Raw genomic sequence first — 11,597 nt, 5'->3', positions numbered from 1 at the left:
CCAAGAGCTGTACTTGCGGGGTGAGCGCAAAGTTCCTCCTGGTTGGGCGTCTCAGGTCTTCGCTGATCGTCTCAAGCAGCTGTCTGATTGGCTCCCTGGGCAACCTGTAGCGCTGGATGACTGCCGCGTCATTGTAGACCTCGAGGGGGTCAAAGTTTTCCCGGATTCGAGCATTAATTGCAACAAGGCGACTCCGGGGACGCCTCGGCCTCTCTCTCTCTCTCTCTTGCTCACGGACCGCTAGCACACGCTGTCTACCAGCCATTATTTGCACTGACGTACTGCATGGCCCCTTGCACTGTTTAGGCCTATGTTCCGAGACTAATTAATAAAAACTGTCAACGAATAATGTTAATTAGATGCGTCATGCCTACTCCACAACACTATCAACACATTAACAATCAGTCAGACACTCGGTAATGTTAAACAGTTAATTTGTTAAGGGTATATCAAACTCATTGCCAGTGTTTCCACATGTATTATTTTATAGTTCATATAATAGCTTTATAGTATTATAGTCTTTATTATAATTATATAGTAGTATAGTTAAAATTGCTTTTTAATGATGCTATGTAGCCAGACAAATCTTTTTCCTCTCAAGGATTTAAACCAAGAGTAATTTTAACAGCTTTAACACCAAAACATGCACACATGTTTGACAATGAAGGCAACACAGCCGCTCATGTATTGTGGCCACTGAAGTGTGCTTTATCATTTGTGGAGACCATTGTGGTTCATATTAGGCTGCATTAGTAATTGCATGATTTTCACACATCGTTTGAAAAACAAAGTTTTTTTTATTTCAAAACTCAAAGAAAAAACGGTTCAAAGGTGCCCACACCAACAAGCAACATTTTAAGAAGTGGGGGGAGAAATAGCTGATAATGAATGCGGTCACTAGGTCCGATGTGGAGCGAAAAAGAAAGCGTCGGAAGTTCGACATCAAACGAATTAGACCGGTGCGGGGGTGAACACGGCGCAGTCCCTCAACGATACAAACCATGGCCATCGTAGACTTCTCAGCCTCCCATGGCATCCCTGGGGGAGTGATAGCCATGCGGGAATCACGGAAGAGGGATATACTTCAAGTGAGCAATGGCAGGAGGATGAGGAACCCAGGATCCCCCACCAGTCCAACTCGGCTGCCCCCACCCGTCATGACCCGTCGCCATCTAAAAAGAGAACAAAAATGCCTTATGAAAACGTGTTCACAGCTCATTCAACTTTCCCAACCGCCATATCAAATATCTGTATGTAGGCCTACTGAAAATATGCATTACCTTGTTGCTCCGGGATAATTATTGAAAGGCTTTGCAGGCCAAACCTCTCCTCCTCGAGGGCAAGCTGACGTGCCATAAGGTCCAACTTGGCCCTCTTCAGCACAATCACTTCTTTCTGGAATTGAGTGTCACGCTCGGAGGATTCCTGGAGAAGACCACACACGTCCTTTTGCAGAGCCACCTTCTCCCTCTCCAACTCCAACAGGTCTTGGCTGCATTGGCAGCCACGACCGATGATGGAGGCGGTGACAGTTGAGACGGTGGAAGTGGTAGAGGTGGCAGCCGAGGAGGACGGTGTGGTCAGCAGGGGCGTCACGACGGGTATGGAGGTGGGGGCAGCCGAGGTGGACTGGTGGGGGATCCTTGGTTCCTCATCCTCCTGCCATTGCTCACTTGAAGGATCTCCCTCTTCTGTGATACCCGCATGGATATCCACTCCCCCGGGGATGCCTTGGGAGGCTGAGTAGCCTATGATGGCCAAGGCTCGCTCTTCCTCGTCGTTGAGGGCCTGCGCCGTGTGCACCCCCGCACCAGTCATATTGGATTGATGTCGAAATTCCGACACTTTCTTTTTGGCAAGACTGACGAAGTCTTCAATTTTTTCCGGACGTCCACATTAGACCTAGTGATGCCAGTGACCGCAGTCATTCCCTCAGCCATTTCTCCCCACTTCCTAACTTTTTGTTTGTTGGTGTGGGCACCTTTGAAGCGGTCATATAAGAGGACTTTGTTTGCCTCCACCTCCTCAAGCAGAACGTTAAGTTCCTCAGGTTTGAACACCGCTTTTCTCTTTTGTGCCTTATCCGCCATTTTGCAGAAGCCCTACCCTTTACATCCATGATGCGTGGTGCTGTGACAGTGTGGAAGTGTACAAACACTGTTCACCACTGGCGGAGTTTATGATCATAATGTGCCGTCCTTTCTACCTACTGAGGGAGTTTACTGCAATTTTGTTAGTCGCGGTATACATCGCTCCAACCTCCATCAGCATTGACAGGAATGCGGCACTTTTTGAATTGTATCAGGCCATCAGTGAACAACAGACAGCACACCCAGATGGATTCATCATCCTCGCTGGAGATTTGAATCATGCTGATTTTAAGACTGTACTCTACCAGCATGTTGATTTCCCAACAAGAGGAGATAACATTTTGGATATGGTCTACACTACCCACAAAGGAGCACACAAGGCCTCCCCCACACCGGACTCTCTGATCACATTACTTTTATGCTAATGCCACACACAGACAGAGAAAGTCACCATCCGGTTCGGAAGCAGGTACGTGTGTGGCCAGAGGGGGCCTCCTCTGCCCTTCAGAACTGTTTTGGAACAACAGGAAATGTTTAAGAAGGAAACCACATGCAACAACCACACAGACATTGAGGAGTACACAGACACTGTTACTTCTTGCATGAAGAGCATCGATGAGTTGACTCATACAAAGACCATCATCATTCGGGCTAACCTGAAGCCATGGCTGACAGGGGATGTCCACCAGCTGCTGAGGACCAGAGACAACGCCTTCAGAGCCGGGGATAAAACTGGCCTGCGCCACAGATCTCTCTACGACAACATCTCTCTGCTCAACAACCTCAACAGCTTCTTTGCACGGTTTGAAGCCACAAACCCACAGAAAACTCCACCAACCCAGTTGGTTCAGCCTGATCTCATCCGTGCACATGGGGACTTAAAAGTGGCCCATAGAGGTGCAAAAGTTAAATGTGTTGTAAGTTTCATCATTAATCATTAAACCAGTTGTAAACAATGTTATCGAAATCAGTTTGGTTTGTACAGCTATTTCAGAATTATTGCACTGCCGTTGGTCCCTTGGAACCAATTGGGCTGACAATAAAATGTCCACCAGCTGCTGAGGACCAGAGACAACGCCTTCAGAGCCGGGGATAAAACTGGCCTGAGAACAGCGAGCGCCACAGATCTCTCTACGACAACATCTCTCTGCTCAACAACCTCAACAGCTTCTTTGCACGGTTTGAAGCCACAAACCCACAGAAAACTCCACCAACCCCCCACGATCACGCTCTGTGCCTGTCTGCTGCCAGTGTGAAGAGAACTCTCTCCACTATCGACCCCCGCAGTGCAACAGACCCAGACACCATTCCAGGCCATGTGTTGAAGGCCTGCAAAGAGGAGCTTAATGGATGTCTTCACGGATGTTTTTAACACTTCTCTGAGACAGGCTGCTTTTCCATCACGTTTCAAGGCCAACATCATCATACCTGTGCCAAAGAAACCTGCTCCATCCTGCTGCAATGACTATTGCCCTGTGGCACTTACCCCCATCATCATGAAGTGTTTTGAACGGCTAGTCATGTCACACATCAAATCCATCCTCGCCCCAACCCTGGCTCCCTTCCAGTTTGCATACAGAGCCAAACGGGCCACAGAGGATGCAATCAGCTCGGCTTTCCACCCAGCCCCCACCAACCTGGACACAAAATACTCATATGTGAGAATGCTCTTCATAGACTTCAGTTCAGCGTTCAACACCATAGTCCCAAAACAACTCCTCTGTAAACTGGACCAGCTGGGGCTCAACACCTCCCTCTGCAACTGGCTGCTGGACTTCCTCAGTGAGAGGCCACAAGCAGTACGAGTCAGCAACAACTCCTCGAGCAGCATCACACTCAGCACAGGAGCCCCCCAAGGCTGTGTGTTCAGTCCCCTGCTCTTCACCCTGCCGACTCACGATTGCACACCAACCTACAGCACAAATCACATGGGGAAGTTTGTGGATGACACAACTCTGGTGGGTCTCATCAACAAGGACGACGAGGCCCACTACAGGAAAAAGGTCAACCTTCTGACCACGTGGTGCAGATACAATGACCTCATGCTGAATGTCAGCACAACCAAAGAGATTGTTGTTGACTTCTGGAGACACCCCACCCAACACCCACCACTGAACATCAATGGTGCTGCTGTGGAGAGAGTGAGCAGCACTTAATTCCTGGGAGTGCAAATCAGTGAGGACCTCTCCTGGACCACCAACACTGCATCGCTGGCAAAGAAAGCACAGCGGCAGCTCTACCTCCTCCGCAAACTCAAGCGAGCGAGGGCTCCCCCACCCATCATGTGCACATTCTACCGGGACACCATTGAGAGCATCCTGTCCAGCTGCATCACTGTGTGGGGCGGGAGCTTCACTGACTACTACAGGAGAGCCCTGCAACGTATAGTGAACACAGCTGGAAGATCATGGGTGCCCAACCCCCCTTCTAGCAAGACACATACATCACCCGCCTCACCCACAAAGCAACCATGATTGAGAGCGACACCAGCCACCCCGCACAGGTCTGTTCAGCCCCCTGCCCTCTGGGAGAAGGTATCTGAGCCTCCGTGCCCGCTCCACCAGGCGAACAAACAGCTTCATCCACCAGGCTGTCAGGAAGCTGAACTCTCTCCCCTCAGCTTCATCCACCAAGCTATTAGAAGCTCACTCTCTCCACGTGGCCCACCTTAAATATCAAGTTTGAATTAACAACCACAGAACCTCTTTGTGTACAACGATTCGGAGTTCATCAAAAAGCAGCAGGAAGCTGCATTGACTTCAACCGATGATGACTGAATACATTCGATTTTTGAACATTGCACTGGTTGTAATAAGTTGGTTCAGCCTGATCTCATCCGTGCACATGGGGACTTGAAAATGGCCCCTAGAGGTGTAAAACTGAAATGTGTTGTAAATTTCTTCATTAATCATTTAACCAGTGGACATAATGTTATCGCAATCGTTTGTTTGGTTTGTACAGCCAGTTTGTCCTTTGGAACCAATTGGTCTGACGATAAAATGGCTAGAAAACTACTGATGTGAAAGAGAAACCAAAGCCGATTAATGTGTTGTAAATCAAAGTTCAAATATATAATTCAGTCTCCTAGCAACATATGTTGACAGGGGGCAGACTTATAACTAATTCACTTGAGAAATACCATTCAGAGCTTTCATTTTTTAATCCTTTCGGTTTGTAAAATTCCAAACACTTAGGTTAGGTTTGCGCTAGCGCATCAAAGCTTAAACAAATGTGAAAAATGTGCAACGTAAGCAATGGTCACTGGGTCTTACCTTCGCGGATCTTCCCCGGAACGGATTCCTTCATCAGAATGCTATTGGCTTGGACCTGAAATATATTATGAATTAAAATGTTCCCCTATCACCCTTAATCATTATGTAACTTCTTTCAACTCAACATATATGTTAGCTACACTTTCAGATTTTCGGAAATAATCTCTCCCCACCTCCCCCAATAAATCTTCTGGCCCCCAATGAATCTCAGCAATTGAAACACAAAGTCAAAGCTTGAACATATGGTTTTATTTCTTAGAAACTTTTGAGGAACCATACATTTTACAGGTGCATGGTGGCTAGAAGATGATAAACATGGTTCCTGAGTCGTTTTAGACACCATTGATAGGCACTGGGTTATTATTCAAACATGAAGCTGTGTAGACACTATACAACATGCATCACAGTATGTTGGTATCGTATGCTGGTTGTCTGACCTCATGCAGAGTATAAACCTACATCTTTAACAGAAAAACATCCCGGAGGTACTCTATGCTAATATGGTCTCGTTGTAAAGCCTTATAAGATAAAACACAGTTTCTTTCTGCCTTCATATAGTTTGTTTGATGCATGGGAACCTTTGGGAAATAAATATATATTTATTATCAAAATGAATTACGTTTGATGATTGTTAATCCCACTCTATGTAACTTTATGACATCTGCATGATTGTACATTGTCAATTTAGTTAACACATTAGTTCCAAATGATGGGAATGATGCAGGCAGGATAATAAAACACCATTCAACTACGACCGTTTAAAAAAATAAAACTTCTACTGTTTTGGTCGGAAGAAGAGGTTCTTGGTGAGCATGGAAGCGAAGCAGGGAAACTGCTTCTTCCCGATGGCATCTGGGATTCTGCTTTTCTCGACGGACCGCTTGCACACCTTACTGTTCACCAGGGTCAGCAGCTCTGTGAACTCCCGGGAACCTCCGTACCCCTCCAGGGTCTTGCAGAGGTCCTGGATATACCAGGAGCCATTGATGGTATCCCTAAAGGAAAAATACCCTGAACACACGCACACACACACTGACTGTTATATCTGTCTTTGTATGACAGCGATAGTGAATCACAAAATTTGTATTTGTGTTTTATACACACATAGAAACACAAATCTGAGTAAAATATGCTTTAATTTTTCAAAGGCCTTTGATTTGCAAATTTGCGTGTTATGTGTATGAGTTCTGCCCATTGTTGTACAACAAGTTGAAATCGGGCTTGGTATGTTGACTATTGGAGTGCTGTTGAGGCATTGAATAAAACAGCCAAGATGGCAGCTGCTGATTTATGCTAAAGATAAAATATGGTGTTCTGAACGTAACATAACAAAGTTATAGGTCCGAGACTCGTAGTGGGGGTTCTCTCAGCCATGGTTGAGAAGGAATTGGGGGAAAGGAACTTTGGCATTGACTCCCTGAAGTACATGAACCGCAACATGGAGGAGAAAGGGATTGTTGCCCACGATTGTTACCCGCCGGAGCGGGCGCTGCCCGCTGCCTGCTGCCAGCTGCCAAGGAGGCGGTGCCTCGGCAGCGGGCAGCGGTGCGGGAGGCAATCGCGGTCAATAATCGTGGGCAACGATCCCTTTGTCCTTTATGTCACGGTTCAGTCTACTTCAGATTGATGTGGAAGTGGAAGAATCAGAGACGTCGGAGAACCCGACACAGTCGTTTGAGATTCATAATATCATCTGTAGGCGCACACAGCTTTTGGCCGTGATAATATATATTATATGATATAGAAATCTATGTATAATATGACATGATTTAGATATAGAGCTCCAGGACTCCCTCCGGAGCACCCGGAGTGTTCTAGAATATTTACTGAACACGGCCAAAAGCTGTGTGCGCCTCCGGATGAAATTATGAATCCGAGCAATTGCGATACATCCACAGTAAACACTAGCGCATGGTAACATGGCCGCAAGCTGCTCAGGGCCACACCCTTACCCTCCACCTTGACCCACCTCTATAAAACGGCACGTTTGTGGAAAGCTCATTGTGGGACTGGCTCAAAGTGGCTGTAATTCTGCACCATGGCTGAATTTCTTGAACGTCTTCAAATACTGTATTAAGGGCCAACTAACACAAGTCCAGACCAACAAGTAAGCACTCTTGCATCCCCTCAATGTTCAATCCCCTTTGAACAATGAGGGGTTGCAGGAGTGCTTACTTGTTAGTCAGTAAGCCACTGTCACCAGAGTTATGGTTCATGTGGGAGTGAGGTGAACAAATCCATTTGAATGAGCTGTACACAGACTAGAGTTTGATAGGATCAAGAACATTTAATGCAGGAAGAATACGGACAAATGATGCATAGTTTTTCTTTACATAAACTTTCCGGGAGAGATTCAATCTTATATTCAAATACTTTTCGCATTTACATTTTTCATGAAAAGGGCAATTGATTTCTTTTGGTTTGTATTTTGCAAATTACTTTTTTTGCAGAGAAAAAAAATGGGAGAGCACGCAGGATTTACACAAGGAATTAGGACGCAGAATCAAAGAATAACGGAAGGACTGTGGCGGTTGTTTTGGGTATCCACCACATCGGACAGGCTAACCCCCGGCCGTCATTCAAAAAGGCCCTCAAAACCCCCCTTTTCCAACTGTCTCACCTTTGGCCACAGAGTAGCACATGAGGAAGTCAGCACCAGCAGGCAGTGTGTGGAACACACCATCGTCCGCCACCACCTGCTCCTCCTCTTCGTCGTCACTGTCCCCGGCCATGCCAGTCACAGGGAGGTCAAACTCACGCCCACGGCAGGCCTGGAAAAAGACAGGGTCAGTTAGTAGGCCCGGACAGAGACAGTTACAGGGCTCGTCAGAGACAGGGACAGTTAGCAGGCCTTGGCAGAGACAGGGTCAGTTAGCAGGCTTGGACAGAGCCTGCATACTGTCACTGTCCGGGCCTGAGTCGCGTATACAGTATTATTGAGTATATAATGGAAGTATATACATTTGTAGTAAACAGTATAATTAAGTGATGTTTACAGTATTATTGAGTATTATACCTGTAGTATAAAGATCTTAGGCTTCCCGACGAGGCTTCTGCACTTGTCTCCTTTGAAATTGTCGGTAACTTCGTCAATGCTGATTTCTTGGTCGTGCGCCCACACCTTGTCGTTCTCACCGTGACTCAGGAAGACGCAGACAAAGCAGTCTGAGTCCACGTGGTCAGCCTGCGCCGCTAGTAGAAAAGCACATTTTAAGTTAAAGTTAAAGAAGTTGTTCAACAGACGAGACAAATTCATTGACGTTAGCAATGGAGCCAGTGTGTCTTACCTTCGCTAATCTTTGCCAGAATGTCAACCCTTGTCAGATCCTGATGGGCTTGGACATCAAAGTTTAATGCTTTAAATCTACGAAAAGGAAAGGATTTCCCCACCCAGACACACAGCGACACACACACACACACACACACACACACACACACACACACACACACACACACACACACACACACACACACACACACACACACACACACACACACACACACACACACACAGCCAGTGATGTGTCTAATTTATTGCAGTGGGTATATGGTGATTTAGGGTATGCCGAAAACTAACAAATTACATCACCGAATCAAAATATATATACATATTCGCAAATACTAAACATGTTCAAGCAATATACTACACTGTGCCAACCAGCAAAAATGGTTCAAAAACAACATGTACAGTGGAGAAATAAAATGCAGGCCAAAGAAGTTTCACGTGGTCATAATACTGTAGAACTACAACCACCAATGCCCTTTGCCAATTTGTGTTTTATCCAAAAGAGATTCATAAGTTTCGATAGAGAAGTGGGACCTTATCTCCAGATTGTCTCGGTCAATGTTGGTCCCAGAGCGAGTCATTTTTTGACAACCAAAGGTCTCCTGGTTGAAGATAAGCGCCAGGCCGCGACGCTTGTGGTCCATCTTGTACTCCCCCAGAGGGAAGTCACTATAGACATTAACCATGAGGCAGCACACGCACGCACACACCCACACAAACACACACACACACACAGAAACGCGCACACACACACACACACACACACACACACACACACACACACACACACACACACACAAACACAGTAGGATCAGAAATAAACTGATTTTTTAAGATGAGTCCTGTACAACCAAGGAGATCAGGCCAGAAGTACTAGTAAACATGCATGTATGTATGTATGTATGTATGTATGTATGTATGTATGTATGTATGTATGTATGTATGTATGTATGTATGTATGTATGTATGTATGTATGCATGCATGCATGCATGCATGTATGTGTGTATGTATGTATGCATGCATAAACATATTACCTGCCAATAAGGGCATCCACTTCTGTTGCTGTTTTGCTGTCTGGAGCACCTGCTGTCAGTGGGGAACAAAACTTTAGTTTTCGATGTTTTCCTTCGCATAAGGAAAATATGATGGTCTATCTATATCACAAACAGTCCATGGTATCAATTGAGAGAAGATTCTGTTTAAAATTGAACATTATGATTAAAGATCAAAGGTTTAACTGTAGGCTACCTCTAGACGCACCCTTTTCGGCTTTAGACATGGTCGTAGTCAAGTGATCAGCACACACTGAAACAGAGAAAGTGACAGAGAAAGTGACTGAAAAAGCGACTGTCAACCGATGACTACTAGTTATAGTTGCCTCCCTACTGTTTGATTGGTAAGGTTTCAAAACAGATAAGCAATTGGAGCTCACTCCTGTCGGTCAAAACCATATCCAAACGTTCGACGATTTGCATATCACAACCTGTGGCAACGTAGCCTGGCTCCGCCCGCCTAAGTACTTCCGCTCAATTTGAATTTCCCTTCAGTACTAATTTCCCTCTCTGTACAAATGAAATTAAGTGAAGTACGAGAGTCTGGTAGAACCAGGCTAATGGCAACATATTAGTCAAGTTGAATAAAATAGGAAAACTGAATCTGTATATTCACTGTACAGAATTCTAACAATCAAATATTATCAAAACACCAAAAAAAATAAGTTGTTAATATCCAAACAGTTTCTTATTCTTTCAAATAGACAGACGTATTTAAAAATAAATGTTACAGAACTGATCTTGAAATATAATCTGAATTAAAATGGTCCCCTTCATCCCTTAATCATGTATTTTTTCTTCAACTCATATGTTGAAGCTACACTTTCACGTTTCAGAAATGATTTCTCCCCCCATTTTACTTTTTGACCCCAAATAATCTCAGCAACTGAATCACAGAGTCAGAGCATGTTCAATCAAAGGCTTTATTTCATAGAAATCGTTGAGGAATCATATACTTTACGGTAAGATAGTGGCTAAATAGATGAAAACATGTCTCCTGAGTTGCTTCAGACATATGCAACACAGTATAGTGTTGGAGTATAAAAGGTACTTCTTTAACAGACATTGTCACGAATCAGAACGGGAATCAATTGCAGATCAAAATGATTTATTCACAAACAGTCCAGCAGCCAAATCAGATTCCAGGTATAGGCGGGGTTCGTAAACAGGCAGGCAAGCAGGCAGACAGATACAGACGGACATGTACAGGCAAGAGATCCAAAACCGATAGGCAGAAGACTTAGTCCAAAACAGGCAGGGTTCAAAACCGGGAAAAACAGTAAACTATAACTTCTCTTTAAAGAGCTTCACGCTAGTCTCACTCACGTGGCAGCCAGGTAGCAAACAGTACATAGCATTCTACTTGCTGTAGTTTGGTCTGGCTTTGCGAGACTATACATAGCGTGACGATCTGACAAAGTGAACAGAAAGGGCAGTGTTTAAATACTCAACAAATCAATACAAAATAAGAGACAGGTGAACAGAAAAATTGGAGGGAAACAGACAAAGGCAGGAAGTTGCGCAAATAAGGACATGGGTGTTACTCCGGGCACATGACCAACACATGGCTACAAACATAAACAAAGTCCAGAATTATCACACTCCAACAGGTAGGGGGAGACAAAAAACAACAGTCCATACGAGAATCCTGACAGACATACAGACATGCATTTATATGTCTCATTAAGAAAATAGTACCACTGGTGTCAAAGTGATGAAAGTGAGATGAAAGTCTGCTACAAAAACAATATCTGTTTGAATTCAAGGCATTGGAGGTATCCTCTCCTGACAAGTGACCGGCAGCCTTCACCATGCCCGCAGCTCAACTGATAGACCATACACCATTGGCTAGGAGTTCGATTCCTGCTGAGGCCAGCCATTTAAAAAATGTATGTA

General features: G+C 45.0%; 1 protein-coding gene across 4 annotated transcripts; it reads right to left on the bottom strand.

The window, feature by feature from the left end:
- Nucleotides 1–5,596: 5,596 nt before the first annotated feature.
- Nucleotides 5,597–10,152, bottom strand: LOC115540905 (caspase-6). 4 transcript variants are annotated; one of them, XM_030352540.1, is made up of 7 exons: nucleotides 9,898–10,152; nucleotides 9,684–9,735; nucleotides 9,183–9,317; nucleotides 8,650–8,726; nucleotides 8,379–8,554; nucleotides 7,983–8,133; nucleotides 5,597–6,373 (listed from the first exon to the last, which is right to left on the bottom strand). In XM_030352540.1, the coding sequence occupies exons 1-7, from the start codon at nucleotides 9,926–9,928 to the stop codon at nucleotides 6,138–6,140; spliced, it is 858 nt and encodes a 285-aa protein (XP_030208400.1). In that variant the 5' UTR covers nucleotides 9,929–10,152; the 3' UTR covers nucleotides 5,597–6,137. The 4 variants fall into 4 exon arrangements, with proteins under 4 accessions (XP_030208400.1, XP_030208402.1, XP_030208403.1 ...); XM_030352542.1 differs by having other exon boundaries at nucleotides 9,684–9,732; nucleotides 9,898–10,143; XM_030352543.1 differs by having other exon boundaries at nucleotides 9,910–10,143.
- Nucleotides 10,153–11,597: the final 1,445 nt, after the last annotated feature.

Source organism: Gadus morhua, chromosome 3 (genome assembly GCF_902167405.1).
Source record: "Gadus morhua chromosome 3, gadMor3.0, whole genome shotgun sequence".
Classification (NCBI taxonomy): domain Eukaryota; kingdom Metazoa; phylum Chordata; class Actinopteri; order Gadiformes; family Gadidae; genus Gadus; species Gadus morhua.
Note: the sequence above shows the minus strand (reverse complement) of the source record. Positions and strands in the feature narration are given on the sequence as shown.

What these genes read in the sequence shown, in the direction of transcription:
- LOC115540905 (XM_030352540.1), bottom strand. Translation starts at nt 9,928, where the DNA reads ATGTCTAAAGCCGAAAAGGGTGCGTCTAGAG. An exon ending in CGAGACAATCTGGAGATAAG is followed by an intron (nt 8,727 to 9,182) that starts GTCCCACTTCTC and finishes TCCTTTTCGTAG; the next exon opens with ATTTAAAGCATTAAACTTTG. An exon ending in TCTGGCAAAGATTAGCGAAG is followed by an intron (nt 8,555 to 8,649) that starts GTAAGACACACT and finishes CTTTTCTACTAG; the next exon opens with CGGCGCAGGCTGACCACGTG.